The 23446-nt window shown below is 47.1% G+C and overlaps 2 protein-coding genes across 11 annotated transcripts in view; one reads left to right on the forward strand and one right to left on the reverse strand.

Annotated features, from left to right (window-relative positions):
- Nucleotides 1-15285, forward strand: part of ZRANB1 (zinc finger RANBP2-type containing 1) — a 59268-nt gene extending 43983 nt beyond the window's left edge. For all 4 annotated transcript variants that reach the window (XM_045439183.1, XM_045439182.1, XM_045439184.1 and 1 more), the window contains 7 exons: nt 1182-1335; nt 3718-3789; nt 4771-4969; nt 8705-8825; nt 10024-10153; nt 10262-10491; nt 12120-15285. In XM_045439183.1, the coding sequence (XP_045295139.1) occupies nt 1182-1335; nt 3718-3789; nt 4771-4969; nt 8705-8825; nt 10024-10153; nt 10262-10491; nt 12120-12338 (1125 nt within the window). In that variant the 3' untranslated portion in view covers nt 12339-15285. The remainder of the gene's footprint in view (nt 1-1181; nt 1336-3717; nt 3790-4770; nt 4970-8704; nt 8826-10023; nt 10154-10261; nt 10492-12119) is intronic.
- A 276-nt stretch (nt 15286-15561) lies between these two features.
- Nucleotides 15562-23446, reverse strand: part of CTBP2 (C-terminal binding protein 2) — a 161078-nt gene continuing 153193 nt past the window's right edge. For all 7 annotated transcript variants that reach the window (XM_045439180.1, XM_045439175.1, XM_045439181.1 and 4 more), the window contains 5 exons: nt 20831-21045; nt 20232-20362; nt 19544-19671; nt 18669-18786; nt 15562-16960 (listed from right to left, as the gene is read on the reverse strand). In XM_045439180.1, the coding sequence (XP_045295136.1) occupies nt 16780-16960; nt 18669-18786; nt 19544-19671; nt 20232-20362; nt 20831-21045 (773 nt within the window). In that variant the 3' untranslated portion in view covers nt 15562-16779. The remainder of the gene's footprint in view (nt 16961-18668; nt 18787-19543; nt 19672-20231; nt 20363-20830; nt 21046-23446) is intronic.

Here is a 23446-nt window from a genome sequence, read left to right on the forward strand (position 1 = left end):
TGAAAATATTTGATACTTCATTTTCCATAATTGGAGTGTCACATAATGATTGGATTTATGGAGTTAAGAGGTAGTAAGAATTTCATTGTTACTGGTAATCCTGGCCAGTAAAATTTAGAAGCACTGAATTTTCATGTAGGATTTTTCAGAATACGATGTCTGATGCTTGTGTTGATGCAGGGTTTTTGAGACCCTGTTCACTTACCTTAATAAAAATTACAATTCATCGTCCCCATATATGTAGATGACATTATTGGTCAAACTGTGAGCGGCTTATTGGCAGATCTGCTCCAGACCCCACTTGTGACTGGAAACGTTCGTTTGGGCAGGTTGTCCAGGTCAGAGGTCGGTGGTTGTGGTCTGGTGACTGGCTCACACAGGATTCACACCAGACTCCCTTCCTCTGTAGAAGATACTCACCTTTGATTTCAAAACTCTTTGTATGCCGAGTTTCTGAGCTCCACAAAGGCATGCGGCTTAAATGTAAAATAGCTCTGCTGCTTTTGTGGCTATCCATCATTAAAAAGAAAAGGAAGGTTCTAGCCATCTCCTTGTTTAGAAGTTCCCTGTCGGAGTGCTCACTACCTACATCAGTGCTCACATTTCATTCCTGTCGGGCCAGACTTCGAACGTTTGCTGTCTCTTCCACACTTAGAAGCCAGCTGCTTTTTTACGTATTCAGAATTAGAACAGATGGGGAAGGATTTGAGGTCAGTGGGAACTAACCCTTCAAAAATGTCATGCTTTCCTTATTCCACGTCAAGGTACTTGAAATATTCTTACTTAACCCAGCGGGAGAAGAGTGTTTGCACTTTCCTCTTTCTCCATGAGCTGGAATTTCCTGTTTTTTAAGAATGCTTTTATTGAGGGCATGATGCTTAGTTTTACTTAGGTGGTTTTCTGTCCTCCCTCCCTCTCCCTAGGATGAAACTTTGTGAACAACACCATTTTACATAAATTTTATTTCCTTGGGAGAAATTCCTAAGAAGTAAGTTTCCTCCTGGAAAGTTGTACTGAACTGTACTTCCATTGGTGAGGAAATAGTGCCTAATCTATTTTAAAATGAACAAAACAACACCCTGAGTTACGGGGAAGGTTTGGTCATTTCTTTTAAATACTGTTGTTTTCTGCTTACATTAATGTTAAATGAGATGCAGAGGAAAGTTTCTTTTGTATTTAAGGTGTCTCAACAAGCAGCCAAGTGTATTCCTGCCATGGTGTGTCCCGAACTGACAGAACAAATCCGGCGAGAGATCGCTGCCTCTCTTCATCAGAGAAAGGGGGATTTTGCTTGCTATTTTCTCACTGACCTTGTAACATTTACGTTGCCAGCAGGTAACTCCAAATTTCAGTGTGAAAAGAAATGTTCACTTCATTATAATTGTTTTTGTTGTGTGTGAGTGAAGTGGTTTCTGTTAAAGCAGATAACTTAGCTACTATGTGTGCATTTTAAATTGCTTGACTACCGTGTTTATCCTGGAAGTGACCAGTCCAGGGGCTCCTTGTAAAACTTCAGCTTTGGATCTGGTAGGAAGATAGCAGCTGATAACCACTGATTTCGGTGTGGGCCTTAGATGTTTCAAAAAATCTGTTTTAGCTGTTTATTTTTCTCTCCAGTTTTACTTTAGGATATTATCAGTGTACTTTTTTTTTCTTATTCATGCCTATTTTAAAATTACATAGGCATTGGTTATTGGTATCAGGAGATAGGATTAGAACATGGGCTTTTGATGGGTGGAGTCAGATTTTTTGAATCGAAGATACTGGCATTCTTTTGAAAGTGTCATTACTATGTTCTTCACTCATTATATTAATTTCTACCGTGTTTGTGACGCAGCTTTTCATTTTTCCATTCAGTGACAGTTGGAAGTGTCTTCCGGGATCCTTTTGGTCATTTGGCATTGAATAAATGCACCAAACACCAAAAGTTTCTAAAATAAAGCTTCCATCTTGATTCTGCGTGTCTTGAGCTTTTATATAGACATAAACACAGGCGTGTACAAATGGTAGGAGATCATCACTAAGACTTTTAAAATCAGATTTCACTTGAAGTGCACTCTGTATATTTAAGCTTACTCTGGTGATGTTTAGATTTTTACTCTGACTTGAAAATAGCTTAAAAAAAATTTTTTTTTTTAAGAATTTTTAAGGGGAATGCTTTTTACTGTAGACTGCTCCATTAGCAAACTGAACAAACCGTAGAGAATTTGAGGAGGATGACAGAACCAGAGATCTGTGTGCCAAAAATTAATGGTTCGTTAGCTTTTATGAGAAGATTCTGAAGTCTGAAAACAATAGGCCTGAGCAGAGGTTGAGAGTGTGGGGAGGAGACCAGGGCAGATAAACATTTGTATGTGGTTGTTACTATTATCATTAACTTGAATATCAGATAGCCCTGCTCTTTTTTTTTCCTTTTATTTCAGTTTTAATGAGAGAGAGTTGTCATTTACTTGTCAAATATTTAATGTGTCTATTGTGATTTCATCCTTGCACAAATTGTGAAAGGATTCCCCCCATCTAGTTAATTAACACACCCACCATCCCATGTTTATGTATCTTTTTTCCATGAGAACATGTAACTTCTCCTAGCAAATTTCAGTTATACAACACAGTGTTAAATAGTTACCATGGTGTTTCCTTAGGTCTTCAACATTATTCATTTTATAGCTTGGAAGTTTTTGTACCCTTTTACCAATTTTTATCTTCCTCCCTTGCCCAAGCTGTTAGTAACCTCTTTTCTACCCTGTTTCTATGAGTTTGACTTTTTTTTTTTTTTTTTTGGTCTTGTCTTTCTCTGGCTAATTCCACTTCATCTAATGCCCTCAAGGTCCATCCATGTTGTTGCAAATGGTAGGATTTCTTTTTTTCACCTGGCTGAATAATAACATGGCATTTTACACACTCATAACATGTCATTTTACACACACACACACACACACACACACACACACACACACTCACACCCCACATCACTATTCATTCATCCATCGATGGACACTTAGGTTGTTTCTGTATCTTGGCTGTTGTGAGTAATGCTGCAACAAACATGGGGGTTCAGTACCTCTTCGATATCCTGTTTTCATTTACTTCGGATACACACACACACACACACACACACACACACACACACACACACTGAAGTGGGATTGCTGGATCAGATGATACTTCTAACTTTTTGAGGACCCTGTTTTAAGTGGTGGTTACACCAGTTTACATTCCCACTGACTGTGCCCAAGGGTCCCTTTTTACACTTTAGCAGTATTGTCTTTTTGACAATAGTTATATGCAATTATTGGTCCAGATATACTTTATATTATTTTTAGGTAGACAACAGTTTTGATAAGTACTGAAAGAAAATATTTTACTTTACATGTATGCACACACATTACACATGCATGTTTTTTAAAATCTATATTTTTTAATGTTTATTTTTGAGAGAGAGAGTGTGAGCAGGGGAGGGGCAGAGAGAGGGAGACACAGAATCCGAAGGAGGCTCCAGGCTCGGGCCCACGAGCTGTGAGACCATGACCTGAGCTGAAGTCGGACACTCAACCGACTGAGCCACCCAGGGGCCCCTATGCATGGTTTTTAAAAGAAGCTATCCAACCGCCTTCACTGACAAGGGAGTTATTTTAGAGGAAGTTTCTGTTAGATGCTGGTATCAAATTAAGTTACGAAACGTAAGAAAATCTTTTAAGTCTGTTTTTTGATTTGTAGATATTGAAGACTTGCCTCCAACAGTCCAAGAAAAATTATTTGATGAGGTGCTCGATAGAGATGTTCAGAAAGGTAAGTGTGGAATTAATGAGTGTGATTTAGTTTAATTTCCCTAAGCTCATTGTTTTCTAAGGTTTGGAGCACTTCAGTTGTATGGTTGACTTGTTTTATTTTTACTTTAATTGAAAACGTAAAGTCCCTCAGTGTCACATTGTGACGTTAAAAATGTTCATTCTGTTGGGGTGCCTGGGTGGCTCAGTTGGTTGGGTGTCCGACTCTTGATTTTGGCTCAGGTCATGATCTCATGGTTTGTGGGTTCAATCCCCTCATTGGGCTTTGCGCTGACAGTGCAGATGGAGCTGCTTGCAACCTTCCCCCCTCCCCCCCCTCCCCCCCCCCCGGGCCAGTCCGCTGCTCATGGTCTTTATCAAAATAGATAAACATTTAAAAAAAAAATGTTCATTCTGTCAATTTTATCTCGGTAAAACTGGAAAAAAAAATTACAAATGCTTATTCATGGCTCTTAACTGTGATACAGGGAATAAATAAAGGTATAAAAATGTTTCACCATGGTTTTCTACTTCCTGTTCTAGAATGAGTATATTTCCATATTAAACATTTTTAGAAAATAAATTGTAAAGAACTGAAAAGTTGAGAAAAATATTGTAGAGCCACAAGATGTTTCCACTACTCAGAAGGTTTAGATTACAATTGATCAAAATTATTTACGTGTTTAATAGTCAATTACACGTAAACTTATTAATATATCTACAGAGTGGGTTCTTTCCTCCAGTGAATAGTCCTGAATTGCATAGGCATGAAAACAAACATGTTATTTTGGGGCACTTGGGTGGCTCAGTCTTTCAGTCTTTGATTTGCGGTTTGTGGGTTTGAGCCCCAAATTGGGCTCTGTGCTGACAGCTCAGAGCCTGGAGCCTGCTTCAGATTCTGTGTTTCCTTCTCTCTCTGTACTTCCTCCCCCCCCCCCCCAAATAAACATTAAAAAACAAAAAAACAAAAAGAATGGACTTGATATTTAAATTCCTTATACAGAGTTAGAAGAAGAATCTCCAATTATAAACTGGTCTTTGGAGTTGGCTACCCGTTTGGACAGTCGACTGTATGCGCTTTGGAACCGGACCGCAGGAGACTGCTTACTTGATTCAGTGCTACAAGCTACCTGGGGCATTTATGACAAGGACTCGGTGCTTCGGAAAGCCCTGCATGACAGCCTGCATGACTGTTCACATTGGTGAGCTGGCACCCTTCCCTGTTTAAAACCAGGCATGCTCCTGCTGAGTCATTTCCTTACAGTGTTGGGATAGTTTTCTCCTGTTATATTTCCTGTGGAAGCTAGGCAGGAAAAATTTGACTTTGTACATTGAGACATTTGGAACATTTTGATGGCTTGTATACCTTTTTGCTGAGCTTTAGCATAGAAACATGTAACATTGCAGTAGTAGCCTTAAATAGTGATAAGGTCTTTGCCCACATTTTTAAGTATTATGATTTCATAGTTGTGTTTAATATTGAAAAGATTATGTTGGTATTGTATTGTGAGGTTTTTTTCCTTAGGGACATAGTCTTCAGACCACATATTATTTTGCACATTTTGAAATCCATAGAAAAGTTAAAAAATCAGTGCAACAGACCCCAGTGTTCCTTCATTGGATTGCCCAATGGCTAATGGTTAGCCACGTGTGCTTCGTCTCTGCATGTGTAAGCACTTCCCTTTGCTCATGAGTTTCAGTCATCACGATGCTTTGTACCGGTCGGTATTTCAGCATGTATCTTTGAAGAACAAGGATATTCTCTTACCCAACCATATCCTCATTACCACATCTAAGGAAATCAGTAGTGTGGGGCACCTGGGGGGCTCAGTCAGTTAGGCATCCAGCTCTTAATTTCACCTCAGGTCATGAGCTCACGGTTCTTTAGATTGAACCCTGAGGCGGGCGGCGTGGAGCCCGCTCGGGATTCTCTCTCTCCTTTCTGCCCTTCCCCTTCTCACGCGTGCACACGTGCGCTCTTTCTCTCAAAATAAATAAACTTGAAAAAATAATCAACCATGACCCTGTAATTCAATGTACGGTGCATAACCCATCTTCCAATTATCTCAAAAAAGCCCTTTATGTGTACAGATTTTCCTTGCTATCCAAAAGTAGCATTTCTGTGAAACCTTTTGTCAGCTTTTGAAATGGCGCAAAGCAAAGATCCAGCGACCATTTTGTAGCTGTGAAGATCCGCTTCAGATTTCGTTTTGGCAAAAACAGGTGCTAATGTAGGTCTTTCATAAAAGTGAAGGGGCGTAAAGTGAACTTTCAGATAGCGGGGGGATCCTGTATATGTTTTTGTTTTACCCTGTCATCCAGTCAAGTATATAACTAGTCTTGAACTGTAAATTCACCCACTGGGGTATTAATCAGTGGAAATGACGACTGTGCTTGTGACTCATAGTTTGGCTTTATACTGACTTGACTTACGATATCTTCTTGGTTCTGTATGTACATCGTCTCCATGAGAAAACTGAGGCCAAAAGAAACTTAAATTAATGAAAAGGTGCTTTTTTTCTCTTACACCTACTTGAATGCTGACAGAGTAATGATAATGACCTTACTCCAAATAACTTTATTACCCTAGTATCTCTATATAATTTTTGAGCACTTACTATTGTGAATTTTGTTGTCAGTATTTAGGGATTATGTGAAGTCCACGAGAATGTAAACTCTGAGAACAGAGGTTTTGTTGTGTTTCACTGGAAGATGTAGTGCCTCCAATAGCGTGACACATAGTAAGTGTGCAGTAAACGGTACTGAATGGAAGCACTCTCGAGAATTCGAAAATGAGAGCAGCTGAATAATTTCCTTGAGAGCGAAATTCTCGATCAAAGCATAATGCAATAGAGGAGAACTTTGAAGTCACCTGAAAAAAAAAAAAAAACTAAGCTCCCTGGCTGGCAAACCTAGAACCTTCCCGATTCAGCATATAATACGTACAGGGATACCTCAGAGATACGTGGGTTCAGTTCCAGACCACTGCAGTAAAGTGACTGTCTTCATAAAGTGAGCCAAAGGAGTATTTTGGTTTCCTCAGTGCATATAGAAGCTCATGTTTACAGTATCCTATGGTCCGTAGTCAGTGCTATAGCAGTAGGTCTTAAAAAAAAAAAAAAAAGAAGCTCTGAGCATCAGTGGAACTTTGAGCGAGTCATAGTCTTTTTGCCGGTGAAGGCTCTTGCCTTGATGTTGATGGTTACCAGCTGATCGGAGTGGTGGTTGCTGAAGGCCAGGGTGGCCGTGGCAGTTTCTTAAAATAAGACGCCAGTGAAGTTATCGATTGACCTTTCCTTTCATGAATGGTTTCTCTGTAGCGTGCGATGTGATTTGATGGCATTTTTCTTAGAACTTCTTTCAAAATCAGAGTCCGTCCTCTCAGAGCCTGCCACTGCTGCATCAACTACGGTTGTCATGTTCTAAATCACTCTGTTGTCATTTCAACAGTCTTCACGGCAGCTTCACCAGGATTAGATTCCATTGCAAAAAACCCTTTCATTGCTCATCCATGAGAAGCAAGTCCTCGTCCGTTCCAATTCTGTCACAAGATGGCAGCAGCCTAGTTCCCGTCTTCGGGCCCCCCTTCTAGTTAGTTCTCTGCTGTTTCTACCACATGTACAGTTAACTTCCTCCACGCAAGTCTTGAGCCCCCCAGAGTCCTCCATGAGGGTTGGAATCAACTCCTTCTAAACTCCTGTTGATATTTTGACCTCTTTACATGAATCAGGAATGTTCTTAATTGCATCCAGAATGGTGAATCCTTTCCAGATGCTTTTCAGTTTCCTTTGCTCAAATCTATCTGAGGAGTCCGTGTCTATGGCTGCAGTAGCCTTACTTCAAATAATGCCTAGAAAGTTGAAATTAGTCCTTGGTCATAAGCTTCAGAGTGGGTATGGTGTTGTCAGGCATGAAAACATTAATCTGGTTATCTCCATCAGAACTCTTGGGCGAGCAGGTGCGTTGTCAGTGAGCAGTAATATTTTGAAAGGAGTTTTATGAGGGGTAGGCATTAATAGTGGGCTTAAAATATTTAGGAAAGTATATTGTAAATGGACGTACTGTTATCCAGGCTTTGTTGTTCTTTTTATAGAGCAAGAGTATATTTAGCACAGTTTTAAGGGCCTTAGGATTTTTGGAACGGTCAGTGAGCATTGGCTTCAACTTAAAGTCACCAGCGGCATTAGCCCCCTTAACAAGAGAGTCAGCCTGTGTTTTGAAGCCAGGCACTGCTCCTCTCTAGCTATACCAGTCCTAGATGGCATCTTCTTCCAGTAGAATGCTGTTTCATCTGCATTGAAAATTTGTTTAGTGTAGCCACCTTTGTGATTTTGGCTAGGTTCTCTGGAAAACATGCCATAGCTTCTGTATCACTTGCTGATTCGCTTTGCACTTTGATGTCTGGAGATAGCTTCTTTCCTTAAACCTCGTGAACCAACCTCTGCTAGTGTCAGATTTTTCTTTGCTACTTTCCTCACTTCTCTGAGCCTTCATCGAATTGAAGAGCATTAGGGCCTTGCTCTGGGAGCGATGTTGATACACCTAGTGAATACGTGGGCTATTTTCCAGTCTGTTGTTTACACAGTGACCCAGTAGTGAGTTCTATGCATTAACGTAAAATGGTAGTGTCTTTGATTGTATCCACAATCTCAGATGATTCCGAATGTTCTATTTCTTTTTGAACTCCGTCAGTCAGTAGTAGACATTTGAAATGAATTGATCTCATTATTAGTGTTTAAAGTTCTGGTGAGAACATGTTACGTGATGTCTGCTGGTAGAGCGTAGGCATTTTTGATGTGAAAATAAATGGCAAACTGGGGAAAATTAATAAAATTGTTCATCTCTTTACATGAATTGCTTAAAGACTACATTAAATGATTGGCACATTAAACGTACTGCTTACAGAAGGCTAATTGTTTACTGTCTTGCCGTTTTAGGTTTTACACACGTTGGAAAGATTGGGAATCGTGGTATTCTCAGAGCTTTGGTTTACATTTCTCCTTGAGGGAAGAACAGTGGCAAGAAGACTGGGCATTCATACTGTCTCTTGCCAGCCAGGTGAGAATGCCGCGAGGCGTGTTGCTTCCGTGAGAAGTTGGCTGCGTGTTCTTCAGTCCCTTGATGTACACGCGGAAGCCAGATTGCAGTTGCAGGTGGCTTGGGAGGAGCAGAAGAGTGCTTGGCTTGGTAGCGGGTGCCTTGGTTTCTGGTCGTGACCGTGGTCTGTCAGCTGGGTGACCATACGTGAGTCCTCCTGCAGGACAGAGACGCTACTGTGTGTTTCGCAGTTCCATTGAGTGACAAGACGAAAGTTGTCCTGTGATGATCGTAAGGGCTTACGTAGCCTTTTCAGATTGCTCTTCATATATGTCGTCTTCTTAGAAAGGTGGCATTAGGCCCGTTTCATCTACCTACTAGTTCCGTGTCCGAGGGGGCACCTAACGAAGATCACTGTGCGGGCGGCGGGCACTCCGGTCCCGGTGCTCTGCTGTCGGGCCCACGGGGGGAGGTGCCATGGCCAACAGGTGGAGCTATTTGTAATTAACTTGGGAATGAACTTTTATAAAAATGAATTGTGCATGGTCGTTCCTCTCGGGTTCTGGCTTTCAAGCTAGTTTTATTCCACGAAGCATGTTCAGTACAGCGAACTGGAACATTCAGAAACACACACAGGAGACCATTCCTTTTCTTCGCAGAGAGCACTGTGATTTATTTGAACCCTGTGAACGAAGTACCTTCTGTCACAGTGGCTGTTTTACAGCTGTGACGTGTACTTTCTGAAAACGTGTTGTCCCATTTGTTGTCAGAGGGGCGGTGGGCCTGTGTAGTCGTCTTGAATTAGGCGGTGCTGCCGTTTAAGTTTGCCTGAAATAGCAGCTCCTCTTTTTACTTGGGGAGGACCTCGTCGTGGGTGCGGGTTTCGCAGGGACCTTCCCCAGCGGGCGGTCACCGTGCACCAGGCATCCCTCGCTGTCTGCGGCTTTTGTTCCTGTGATCAGTATTCACCCCAGTCTGTTGGCTTCTTGAGTTTGGATAGTGAAAGATACCTGTATACGTACGCTTCGCAGATTTCCTTTATGATTGCGTTGGAAGAATTTGCAGAATTTTATGCTCACTTAGCTTGACGGTGTTCTTTAAAAGAAAAAAACGGATCTAGCGCACGGACGGGGAGGAGCTCTGTGCTCTGCACATCAGTTTTCCTGGGTGGCAGTGAACGTTTTAAAGAGAAATTACTTTTTTATTTTACTCCGCACAGCCTGGAGCAAGCTTGGAACAGACGCACATTTTTGTACTTGCACATATTCTTAGACGACCAATTATAGTTTATGGAGTGAAATATTATAAAAGTTTCCGGGGAGAAACTTTAGGATATACTCGGTTTCAAGGTAAGCCCTTACTCAAGTGTATTTTGTATTTTAGAAGTCTCCTTCTGTAGGATACGCTTTGCAGCCCAGTCCCGATGACCCTGTTGTGCTGGTCTTTCTTCCCTCCAGGTGTTTATTTGCCTTTGTTGTGGGAACAGAGTTTTTGTTGGAAAAGTCCGATCGCTCTGGGCTATACAAGGGGCCACTTCTCTGCTTTGGTTGCCATGGAAAACGATGGCTACGGCAACCGAGGTGCTGGTGCTAACCTGAACACGGACGACGACGTCACTGTCACGTTCTTGCCTCTGGTGGACAGCGAAAGGAAGTTACTGCACGTGCACTTTCTTTCTGCTCAGGAGGTGAGAGGCGCGTCGCTGCCATTGGCTCCTCCAGTAGTGTCTGTGCCGCAGCCCGGCCCGGGACACCTCTCCGGTGGGGTGTTCCCTGTGCTGCCAGCGGAAGCTTGGGATTTGGCCGTAGTTAGTGTCCCTTTGTGTAAATACAGGTCAGCCAGACTTCGAAGTTTACCTTTTTTCAGCTGTGGGGTGGGTTGTGTTACGTGGAGATTTCAGCGGTGACGCGAAGACAAAAGTCCCCCGCACCCTCCCTCTCAGGTAGCGAGGAGCGCTGAGGGCAAAAGTAGAAAGACGGGGGGGAAGGGACAACGGGGGACTTGGGCCTGGTGATTTGGGTGGTAACCAGGGGCCCCTGGGTGGCTCAGTCGGTTGAGCGTCCGACTTCGGCTCAGGTCAAGATCTCATGGCTCGTGAGTTCGAGCCCCACATCAGGCTCTGTGCTGATAGCTTGGAGCCTGGAGCCTCCTTCCGATTCTGTGTCTCCCTCTCTCTCAAATAAATAAATATATAGAAAACATGTTTAATTGGGTGGTAACCAAAGGCATCTGAGGAGGAGGTGACCCTGCCCCCGAGACCCGGAAGAGGAGTCTTGCAGGATACGGAGGATGAGGGTGGTAGGTAGAGGGGATACCACAAAGCCCGGCAGCGAGGGGGTCGAAGGGCTAAGGGATGGCAAGGGGCTCGCTCAGCAGCAGCCTTTTAAAGCCTTGGCTTTGACTTTGCAAGCTGGGAAGCCAACAACCAGCTTGCCCAGTAGAGGAACACCAGCTGCTCAGTGTGGAGATGAGCTGCCTGGGCAGCGGGGGGAGCGGGAGCCCAGGTCGGAGGGTGTTACAGATGGGGTGGGGAGTGGAGGGAGGTGGAGACCCAGGCAGGGGTGATGGTGAGGATGCGCAGAAAGAACGCTCTCAGAAAACGCACATTCTTACAAAAATTATTGGTCTTTTATTTAATGTACTAGTCATTATTATAAAACTGTTATAATCACATTAAGAAAAAAATTAATAGACCATAATTTTTATAACTTCTTTCTGTAAATATTGAATAAACTTACCTTGTCATGTGTTTGAAGCTGAGACTTTGTTTTTCTAGCCTTTTCTTTGCCACGATAGGTTTATTAGGTTAACATTTGGTTTTTCCTGTTCTGGCAAACAAATTAACCTATTACTAAATGGTTCATCCCCTCGAGGTCTTTTTCTGCCAATTTTCCTACTGAATTTTTTTTTTAATGTTTATTTTTGAGAGAGAGAGAGTGAATGAATGAAAGAAAGAGTGAGCAGGGGAGGGGCAGAGAGAGACGGAGACACAGAATCCGAAGCAGGCTCCAGGCTCCGAGCCAACAGCACAGAGGCCGATGCGGGGCTCAAACTCACGAACCGTGAGATCATGACCTGAGCCAAAGCCCTGACGCTCAACCCACCGAGCCACCCAGGCGCCCCCACCACTGATGTTTTTCTGTTTAACCGTAGGAAACTGGGTTTTAATCGTAAAATTGACAAGAGGCTGAAACCATGTGAAGTTTGTTGCTTTGACCTTTTCATCAGTAATCATACCAGCTGTGTTTCCATGCATTTTTCCTAGCAGGCCTCTGATCTGTGATCCTCTCTTCCCTCTTCACATCCCTCCAAAAGCTAGGTAACGAGGAGCAGCAGGAGAAGCTACTCCGGGAGTGGCTGGACTGCTGTGTGACCGAGGGCGGCGTGCTGGTGGCCCTGCAAAAGAGCTCTCGGCGGCGCAGCCACCCGCTGGTCACGCACATGGTGGAGAAGTGGCTTGACCGCTACAGACAGATCCGGCCTTGTACTTCCCTGTCTGACGGAGAGGAAGACGACGACGATGAAGATGAATGAAAACAAGACCCAAGAACAGAAGACCAGGGTATCGGCTCTGCGGCGACCCCAGAGCTAGTGTGGTGCGTGCTCCCAGCGGAGTGGAGGGCGCCGAGGGACCCAGATGTGGCTGGACCTGCCGGGAAGGGTGTCTCTTGTCCACACCCGGTGGAGACGACGAATCTGCTGCGTGAGGAGACAGAGACCTTTGTTTGGACTACAGTTTGTAAAAAAGAAAAAAAAAAAAACCCTAATTTTATTAAGACAGAACTTTTTTCCTTTCAAATTGTAAATCTGTCTATAAATGTAACGCATGTGGTTGTGTAAGAAGTTGTGTAATAGGACAAGTTGTACCAGCATCTTCATATTATCGAGACATTTTTTTCAGCACGGGCACCTCCAAAAGCACATGGCAGATGACTCTTTGTTCCTTCGAGATCTTCTTTTTTAAGTAGAACCCGACATTCTGCTTCGACCTTAAAAGATCCACTTTACGTTGAGTCTCACTAGAGCTCGTTAGAGATCTGGAAACTTTTTGTACAGATTATCCACAGCCACACGTAAAAATAAAAACAAGCTTTTATTTTATTAATAATTTAGTTCCTGTTGTGCCCCATAAAATGAAACCAAATCTTCAAGGAACAAACTGCAAGGAAGGAAAGTAAGGATTGAGGGAACTTCATACAGACGTCATTCCCTTGTTTTGGAAAGGGTTTGGGTTTCTATTATTTTCTCCTTTTTAAAAGCTCCTGATATGCCCCTTTTCGGTATTCAGGCATTTATTCGCTTGGAAAAGTGCCCTTAAGATGAGGGTTCTTCCACTAGAGTCCACACGGCAGTGTCCTCGGGAACAGTTCCTCCCTGGATGTCAGGGAAGCGCTCGGGGCGCAGGCCCACGCGTGACTACGTCAATTGTGTGAAATTCGCTCACTTGATTCAGTTGACAATGTTCTCCCAAATTGCCATGCAGAGGCTCTTTGGAATGCTTCCTTTTATCATCAGCTCTGCTTTCGGCCAACTGTGTTAGGGAGGCATGCCTTTGCTTGGGCTCATTGGGAATCAGTTAAGCATAGAATAAAGACTTAAAAATGCAGTAAGGTGGTAAATGCATTGTATAATGAATTTCTCAGAGCAGTCTGAGAATTTGTGCATGTTGGTTAATTGTGGCCATTCTTATTTAAAAGTTCAAACTATAATCTTAGATAGAAATTTTTTTATAAAAAGTATTATTTGACCACTTCAGGTATATGTTCAATACTGGGTAAAAATTTCAGACCTATCTCAGGAGCACAAAGACTTCGTGTCCTGATAAGCACTTTGTAGACTATTGACGTGGCAAAGGAATTTGGAAAGAACCCCCCCCCTCCCCCTGCACACGCTTCCTTCCCTTTGATGAAAAGGCCGCGAGAAACCTTTAAATACTTGTTTTCTTCTCAGTTCTGTTTAGATGGTGTTTGAAATGTGCACAGCCTCTAATTTGACGCTGGAATACTAAAAATAGAAAAACACCCAGGAGATGTCCTTTTAGTTCTTTCTCCTCTCAGAAATGTCCATTGAAAGATACTCCCAGAACGAAGGATCGCTTTTGCTGTGTGCTCAAACTTGCAGGAAACTCTTGCAATTTGGTTCCATATAAATGAAATGTGATGTAATAATGGTAAATGTCACTGTTCCAGGTGGGTATGTTTTCCTACAGATTGACTATGGTTTACTTTCATTTTGGTCAGTAATTTTTTAGAAGGCTGTCCGACTACTTAGCATCTCTATAAACTTTTCTCCGTACGTAGGAATAACCCTTCAGTGGGCACAGAACCTGTTCCAGTTGCTGGTAAGCACACTGCCCTCCCAATTGAAGAAGCCAAAGAGAAATGCTTGAGAGAGAAGCATCTAGTCACTATGGTCTACACTGCAGTCAGTGCTGTCCGGAAAGCATAGGCTCAGTATTTAGCCTGTGTGTGGTGGTCTGCTGGGTGCTTTCCCCTGAGGTGCCTCTTTATTTATTTATTTATGATCAGTGATCCCGACCACACCTAGTTTAACAGGTACAGCGTTCTTCCCTGTGGGAAAGGTAGAGGATTGCATTTCCTAGGCTCCAGGCAGGGACAGGGCTTTAAATGGTTTTCACAGCAGATTGGCTGGAAGAGGCCAGAATGTTGGTGAGTCAGTGCTAGGTTCAGCTCTTGAGCGATTAAATAGCCATGGCTGTCATCCCAAGATGAGAGTACGCGGTCCTTTCTCGAAGGTCATGTCTTGGTGGACTCTGGACAGTAATACCAGAACTGTATGGAATTAACTTTATGGTTTGTTTTGTTTTCTTAGGGAGAATACAGTGTGGTATTTTCTGTTCGAATTAAACAAAACCTAGGTGCACCACGGACTGGAACCGGCCTTTTTGTTTCCGACTCTAGGCTCACCGTGTCCCAGACTTCGTCTGTGTTAAGGGAGCACTGCTCTCTTTAGGCAGGTGGGGAATCTCGTGTGCACGTGTCACGCCCTCGTTGCCAACATCCTGGTTATGACGAGGATGCTCGGCTCCCACTGGGTTTCCTGGGGTGGTGGGTCAGTTACCACGTGCTCCTGCCTGTCCAGAGGAGGCTGTTTTAATGTGATTTTTCTGGGAGGGCTGAGATGGGACCACCACCTTCACCCGAGGGAGGTTGATGCTCTGAAGACACCCTTTTCTTAACGGGAGGGGAGCGAGAGGGAGTTTGGTACCTGGAACTGGACTGGAGTGGTCGACTAGTACTTGCACAGGCCACGAGTACAAAGGGGTTTAATGCTAGTCAAAAAGGAAAATCCTTTGCATCTAAGTTCTTAACAGATGGAAATGACTGATGTTACCGTTTTGCAACATTTCTTTGTAAATATCATTTAAAAGAATTTTGAGATTCACTTCCCTTCCTGCATTAATGCTTGAGCCAGGTAATTTTGCTTTTGGGCAAATTAAAAGCAGAACTCTCTAACTTGACCAGTTTTGTTTCTTGAATTGACTTAGTTCCATCTGAAGGATGGCATCATCTGATAGCGATGGGCTTCGTAACGTGAGGTTTTGACTTTTCCCGGGTGATCGTCAGCATTCTTGAGTCTGGTTATGAATAGGTAGGGAAGGAAACTGTTCATCTTTGAACCCTGCCGGAAGTAACAGGAATCGGAAACTGGCTGATCGAAAGTGTATTTGCTTTTAAAACATCTCAAGTAGAGAACTTTTACATGGGTGAGATGTACTTGAATTTCAGAACTTAACAAATTTTTATTACTTTTTATTGAAAACTGCACTGAACGCTATATGTCCACCTTTACAATAAACAAATACAGGAACGGTGACTCACACGAAAACAAAACAGTTCCGATAGCCATTATTTTTCTGTTTGGGACAGTTTTAAAGGTTTTTTTTTTTTTTTTCTTTTTGTCACAAAAACAGGAATGTACCTATACAAAGGCTCAAAATAGGCCATCTTTTAAACAAAAAGGCGATGATTTCACAAAAGACTATGAATATAACATGTAACTAGTTGATACAAATCTAATAGGATTTGTTAAAATCAGTCACATCTAATAACACACCTGAAGTGTTCTTGTATAAAATATCACGTGAAGAAAAGAAGACTTTATCAATGTCTAAAAAAGTGGGTTTGTTCATAGACAATCTGACAAGTTACCATAAAAAGTGTTTCCTGAGACATAAGGAAATGCAACATTATTTTTCTTGAACTCTTTTAGCTCAAGACTTTCCACTCAATAAAATAGCTGAGGATCTGAAACTGAGAAAATATATTTGAGTACAAACAGCTTGTGAAACTTAATACTTTTTCTTTTTTTTTTTTTTTTTTTTTTTTGCATCATCAGAGGGTATTACTGACTTCACAACCAACTCGCCCGCTCAGTATGCAGTTCAGATGGGGGAGAGGCTTCTGTACAGGAGGCTGTATGGTCCTCGATCCTATGCTTGCGGTTGTGTGACACAGGCCAACAGTCTCCTCCCCATCTTGTAGTAACTGAATCTTCCTATTAGCAAAAGAGGTCACCAGCCCCCACGGACCGAAGGGACTAGAGTCATAGGAGGGGGATTTCCTCTTAGCATTTTTTATTTTGACGTTTGGAACTTCAGATGCAACATTCTAGAGCAAGGTGTTGAGGACCTGCTGTGCCCAAGGGGCTGATAAAGGAAAAAGATCTATTTATTCTTTGTGATTTGATGCACAGATGAAGAACGTAACACACAATAACAGAAGTTGGTCGTTAATAAATCACGTCCTAGTCTTTTCAGCGCTTCCGTAACCAGACGACAGCTTCTGCTTCCCCGCGTCTCGGCGTCTAGCTCGTATGTAACACTGCGACATCAGTGAGGCGTGTGTCCGGAATCGGTTAAAAAGACGGTCAGATTCCTTTTCCTTAGTTCATCTATTTGTCACTGTCTCTTGGTCCCAAGTTTATCTGAAGGATGACCGTTCGTCATTCTCTGCTATTGCTCATTGGGGTGCTCTCTATTGTCCCCGTGTTTTGTAGGCTGGTTGGGAGAGGGAGCTTGGGAAGGGTGTGCCACAGTGGGGAGATTGTGAGTCACCGGGATGCCTCCGGGGATGATCCCTTCCATGGCCGCAGGAAGTCCTCCGGGAGCCACGCCCACGATGCCTGGCGGGTATCTGAGGAGCACACACAGAAAGGGCCAGTGAGTCCCGGGCTGGAAGTGGCCAAGCTCTTGGCTCTGCCTGCTTCGGGTTGGTTTTTTAGGAGTTACTTTGTCACCCCTTACCCCCAACGCAAGGAGACCTCTATGTGAAAAATCTAAAGCGCAGACGTTTAGCTCGCAATGAAGTCTATTTAGTTCAATCTGGAAGCTTCCTGTCACACAACAGGACCAGCCCGTACTACATTTGGGAAATACTTTGCACAAAAAAGACACATCGATGCTTTTAATGACTTGCCAACAGGCAGTAAGAAGTCCTCTTTGACAGTTAAGTGTGGCCTCCTAGGCGAGCTAGCTCCGTGCTGTCGTGGCCTGGACACAGCGGCAGGGGGAGAGGGGAGCTGGTGATGGGCCATCTGACGTCGCGGGCACACAAGTGGCTGTGTGTGCAAGGACACGTGGCATTAAGCCGCCTACAGAACATACGGTTCTTAGGCAAATGTGAGTCAGTGTATTTAAACATCCCTAGGATGAAACATACTTAGGGGGCAGGTGCTTTAGAATTCCAAGACTCCTCCTCCTCAAAGGTATCAAGCCCTTTACTCCTGGCTCCCCTCCTGTACCCTGTCACAACTGTTCAGCGCTCAAAAATCCTGGACTCGGGTGAACAGGATCCCGTGAGCGACAGCCCCTCAAGCAGAAGTATTCCGAGGGGCCACGGGGTCTTGGTCTGTCAAAAGTAAGAATTAACGCTGTGGCCTCTAAAGGACAACCAGTGCGGAGCGGGAACCAGGGTCCGACACTGATGGGGAAGCCAGGAGACCGTGAAGAAAACAGCATAACTTCCCCCGAGTCCGGCCTGCATGTGTGGGTCCCACTACACGAGCTGTGTTTCTATGTCCCCGGCCCCGGTGGTTAGAGCGGTGGTTTGCAACAGGGGATGTTAGGCAACAGCTAGAGCCATTTCCGGTTATTCCGGTTGGAAGTGCGAGGCACTGGTGGAGGGCAGGGCCTCTGCTGCACGCCCCACGATGCACGGGACAGGTTCCCAGGAGAGAATGATCTGGCCTGGTATGTGAATATTGCCAGGGATGGGGCAACTGTGCGTTCCAGTAAGCAAGACAAAGACTTCCTTCTGGAGTGCTCAAGGCTGCGGCTCCTTTATGAAGCAGGAACAGTGATTCTGTGAGCCCAGCACGGCGGGGAAAAGAGAGCCAGGGGAAATGACCACCAGTGAAATTCTGCTCCCTTCTAAGGGGCTGTGGCTCGTGTCCCCGGAGCAGATGCCCCTGCACTGCCTCCATCACACATGCCCCGGGCCAAGCTTTCTCGTCACTGAGAACCCGTGTGTTGCGGGCACTCTCCCCAGTCGAGAGCACCAGGCTCTGGGCCAGAGGATTCAAACCAGAAAGAGTCACCAACATGCCCTTTCACTTGAAAATCTTTCTGGTACCTTTTCACCTACAAGCCCTCTGGTTTTGCAGTGGCCTGGAATGCAGTGGGGGTTCTTGCAGTGATCAGACCCACTCCTGCTCCTTTTATAAATAGGAGCCCGGACTCGAGGCTGCATCCGAGACTTGTGTTTGCTCCATAGAAATTGGGCATCGGGACGAAGGACTGTAGAGATCATGCCGGGAGCACTCGGGTCGGGTAGCTGATGCCACTCTCCTCCCATCTCCCCTGAGCGGCACTCCAGCCTCGGCCAATGCCATCCCGCTCCTCACCTGTACGTGGCGCCGTTGAGCTCCGGATGAATGGCTTGCTGATCTATTACTGACCAGGGAGCTGTTGTGACAAAGAATTCCTTGTTCACACAGTTTCTTAAGCTTTCGGGGATGCGACCTGGAACACGATGATTCAAATGAATCCTACGTGTTTTTAAATTTTTTTTTTTAATGTTTGTTTATTTTTGAGAGAGACAGAGACAGAATGCGAGTGGGTTGGGGCAGAGAGAGGGAGAGGGAGGCACAGAACCCGAATCAGGCTCCAGGCTCCGAGCTGTCAGCACAGAGCCCGACGCGGGGCTCCAACCCACGAGCCGTGAGATCATGACCTGAGCCGAAGTTGGGTGCTCAACCGACTGAGCCACTCAGGCGTCCCAGAATCCTATGTGTTTTGTAAAGAGTGAGTTAAATATTCTACTTCGTAGCTGGTACTGGCGAGAACCACCTACAATGTTTGAACTGACGGTAGTCTGACTGTAAAGTCTCTTTATAATAAGAGGGCCGACCCTTCGAGTTTCAGAAAATGTGCCGCGTTCCGGGGCCCACACACCAAACTCTTCAGCCCAGACCTCAGCCAGAGCACAAAGGAGCTCGGGGTCCCTCCGCAGTTCGCACACTTATGCTGGCCAACGAGAGAGGGAATTGGTTTTGTCTGAAATTCAGTTCAGGGCTCGAGTAAACTGTGTCAATTCGTTCAAAATGGAATCAACTTGTTCCCTAAACTCTCTCTGCCCGTGGCAAGCCTCCATCACCCCTCCCGTGTGTGTGTGTGTGTGTGTGTGTGTGTGTGTGTGTGTGTTACCGGTACCAGGAGCACCTGAACCGCGGGGCTCACGCCAGGCGCCGGCTGCAAGGGGTGCAGAGGGAGGGCTCACCTGTGATGGCCCGGCGGATCTCGGTGGCGGCTGCCTCCCGCATCTCTAGTGAGGCTTGCTCACTATACCAAGCTGTGTGGGGCGTACAAATGAGATTCGGTGCATCTTTCAAGGGACCCTGAGCAAAGCTGGACAAATGTACAAAAACGCAGCAAATGAGAAAACGTGAATATCAACCCCTATCCTATTCGTCAAAAGGGAGTTCCCGCCCGGGTGGAGGATGGGCTCTTTGGCTTGTGTAGAGGAACGTTTGGTAGTATGTCTCCTAAAGGCTGGGAGTTTAAGAACGTATCAAGCCTCTTATAAGGGGTGTCAGGAGTAATCAGGGACTCAGAACGGAGGAGGAACCATCTACGCAGGACTGGCCACCGGTCTCTAAGAATCAATGGCCCAGGGGACAGATGAAGCCTTGGCCGACCAACACACCATTCTTCTTCCTTTCAGACGCCTTCTGCCTTCCCCCAGGGGCCCCCTGACCCTCCCACGCTCGCTTCAAGTACAGCATAGCCCTCAGGACAGAGGCCGGAGAATGCCTCTCCTTTCCCGCCCAAGGAGCTGCTTCTCTGGGAAAGTGCCCCAAGTTCACGGTGGGGGCGGGGGCAGCCAGGTATAGAAGTGGGCGCTGGGAATTCCTGGCGTGAGGCCGGGAGCTGGGGTAACACGCGTGCCAGCAGCCCGCCAGGCTCACCTGAAAGGCTCCGATTCGTGCACGTCGAGGGCTGCCCCTCGTATCCTGCCTTCCTTGAGGGCTTGCGCTAAGGCCTTCTCGTCCACCAGCCCGCCGCGGGCCGCGTTCACTAGGAAAGCTCCTTGCCTCATCTGTGGGAGGAAGGAAGAGCCGTTAGATGCCACCACGCCGGAAGGCACCTGTACTGCGGTTTCGAGACGCCAGCCACAGCCCAGATGAGTTCTGTCCACCTGGCTACTGAACGCGTGTGCAGCACTTGGGAGGAAGGCAGTGTGGTGTCTCAGCGACAGCTGGAGGCAGCTGGGTCAGTTTCTGCCGATCCTGAGAGAGGGCCGGAGGGCAGGCCGGTGGGAGCTGTGACCGGTCACCTGCCTGTCGCTGCCTGGAGGCCAAACCTCATTAAGGCAGGTCCCTGCTGGGTAGCCCCTGCCAGTCCCAGCTCCACCTGGCCCATCCTGCCGAGGGGCCTCACCTGGCTTCTCATTCACGTCTCAGGGGACTGTCTTCCTTTTTTGCCAGTGTGTCCACGGACCGTTTCCCGTCCCCCTTTTGGTTCTGATGGACGTTTCCGGGGGCTGAGGGGATCTAGGTCCCGTTACCTGCTTTATAGTAAAGTCATTGATGAGGTGGTGGTTATGTTCGTTGAGATTACAGTGCAAGGAGACACAGTCGCTCTGGTACAGTAAGTCCTGCAGGGTGTAGACCCTCTGTACGCCCAGGGACCGCTCTATCCCATCCTGCAAGTAGGGGTCATAAAATAGGACGCTGAATCCGAAGGCCTTGGCTCGAACAGCAACCGCCTGCCCCGTGCGACCTGTGCAGAGAGAGAGAGAGTCCGAGTGAGCGAGTGCACGGCGCTCCGGGTGCCAGGCCTCGCGTGGGCCCCAGCGTCGCTGCCTCCGCTATTTCTGGGGGCCGGAGCCAGCACCTGGACCCAGCCCTGTGCCCAAAGCCTGGGGACGCCGCAGGCTTGCACTGCTTAGCTTAGTGGGGCTGCAGGGGGTGGCCACCTTCCTGGGTGAAGAGGAAAGGGCTTATTGCTTGTATTGGGGTACTTTTTTTTTTTTTTTAACTTCCTATTACGTACATTTTAAACCCAGAAAGAGTGTTCTAGTGAACTTCACCTACCCCAGCCATCAACGATATCCTCGCGGTCACGAATCACCCCTCCCCTCTGTTTCCGTGGGCACAGCAGGCTTCCTAACCTGGGCTTGCTTTCTCTAGACATCGAGGGCAGGAGCCGGGAACGTTCTCTTGCCAATTAGCACTGGGTTTGCTCCCGGAAGGGGCAAAGCGATCAACGCGAACCAGGGGAGAGCGGCCTGGACACAAACTGGCGAGGGGAACCGCTTTGACGGGGGTGGGGGGGTGGGGGGTGGAGGCACGTCCCTGTCGGGCTAATTCTCAGGTGTGCAGGGGTGCCCCGACCCGCGGGGGAGGCCCCACGCCCCTCTCTAAGCAGGTCAGAACCCCATACCACCTACCCGGACACGGAGGCCTCCCTGACTCCCACGCGGCGGTCACTGGCACAAACCCCCCGAGCCCCAGGGGCGGCGAGCGAATCCTGCTTCCCAGAGCGGTTTTCAGCTTGAAAACGCAGTGGTGTGAGTGATGCTTGCACGGGCTTGGGCGGGAAGTGTGCACAGTCCATCTTTATCTAAAACCACTGCTCAACTGTGCAGGAGGGGGGGGGGGGAGGGAGGGACAAGGAAGGTGTCCCTTTCCAAACGAGGAAGCCCGCGTGAAGGCGACTTGGTGGCGGAGGTTTAAGGAGGTCATTCTGCAGGACGGCCGCAGGGTGATCGGCAGCTGGCCGTCCCTCCCGGCCCCCTCCTTCCACGTCCCCGCTTGGATGCGGCGAAGCACGAACCCCAGCCACACCCCCCCAGGGGAGGCAGGTGACCTGAGGTGACACACTGGAGGCGGGTGTGGCAGTGGCCTACGAGACCCCCGATGCACCTGAAATACGGGACCACGGGCCCCCACGCAGGGCGGCTGGGGGCTCACACCCAACAGTGAGGCCCCCACCCTTCCCCCACCTCACGGGCCCCCCCAGCCCCCTGCTTTCCTTCCACGTCCCGACACACTTTGCTTCCAGATGGGGTTTCCCGGCTGCGGCTCCGGGGGCCGGAGAGCAGCCCGCCCAGATTTCACCAGGGGCGCTGCTACCTGTGCGTGACTTCCCTGACCCTCACCTTTTCCCGGGCTTCTACCTAGGCCGTGAGGTGTCGTGAAGTCTCTACAAGACTGGAGGACTTCACTCCGTTCCTGACTTGGTCAACACGGAGCCCTGTAGGAGGAAGGGCCAACGGCCTCGGCCTTCAGAAAGCATACAGGTGTCGTCACCATTGGCCGGCTGGCCCTTCCAGTTTTTGTGCAACTTCCCGACTTGGTGGCTGTCCTCGAGCACCGTCCCACCGCCAGCCCGGGCTGGGGCCACGCTGGGGACCTGCCCGCCGCACGCTGCAGGTTCTGCTGCGGCTTCTCAGCCGAGCCCCGGGCAGGCGAAGGCTTTCGGCCCCCGAGGCAGCCGTGGCAGTCAGGCCGCCTACCTCTGCGCCCCCTCCCGCCCCCTCCCAAAGCTGCAGTTCTGGAAGGCGGCAAGGAGACGTCACAATCAGAGTGCATGGAGAATGTGGCAGGGGCTGGATTATAGTCCGGGGCACACGGGGCTCAAACCATGGGACTCGAGATACTGAAAAGGTCTTCAAAGGATGGGCAGCCTTTGGAGGGCTCGGCCAAAGGAACGACCCCAGGAAGAGCTTGGGGCCCGTGGCTGCTACCACGGGGCTGGGCCGCTGCGGGGGTGAAGGATGTGTGACGGGGCGCCTGGGGGGCTCCGTCGGTTGATCTGACTCTTGATTTTGGCTCAGGTCACGATCCCGTGGTTCGTGAGTTTGAGCTCCGCGTCGGGCTCTGTGCAGCCAGTGCGGGGCCTGCTTGGGATTCTCTCTCTCCTTCTCTGCCCCTCCCCCACTTGCACATCCCTCTCTCTCGCGCTCTCTCTCTCAAAATAAACAAATAAACTTAGAAAAAAACCAGAAGAATGCCCAATGTTCTAAGTAAGAACCACGTCCAAGAGCCACTTGGCAGAACGGGAGGCCTCCGGGCACCAGCAGAGGGCGCTGCGGGCCTCTCACTCCGCAGGAGTAGGAAAGTACGCCAGCCTCCGGCTTACAGTTTTAGAATTCCTGCGTGAGTGTGATCACCCCTGA

The sequence above is a fragment of the Leopardus geoffroyi genome, chromosome D2 (genome assembly GCF_018350155.1).
Source record: "Leopardus geoffroyi isolate Oge1 chromosome D2, O.geoffroyi_Oge1_pat1.0, whole genome shotgun sequence".
Lineage (NCBI taxonomy): Eukaryota > Metazoa > Chordata > Mammalia > Carnivora > Felidae > Leopardus > Leopardus geoffroyi.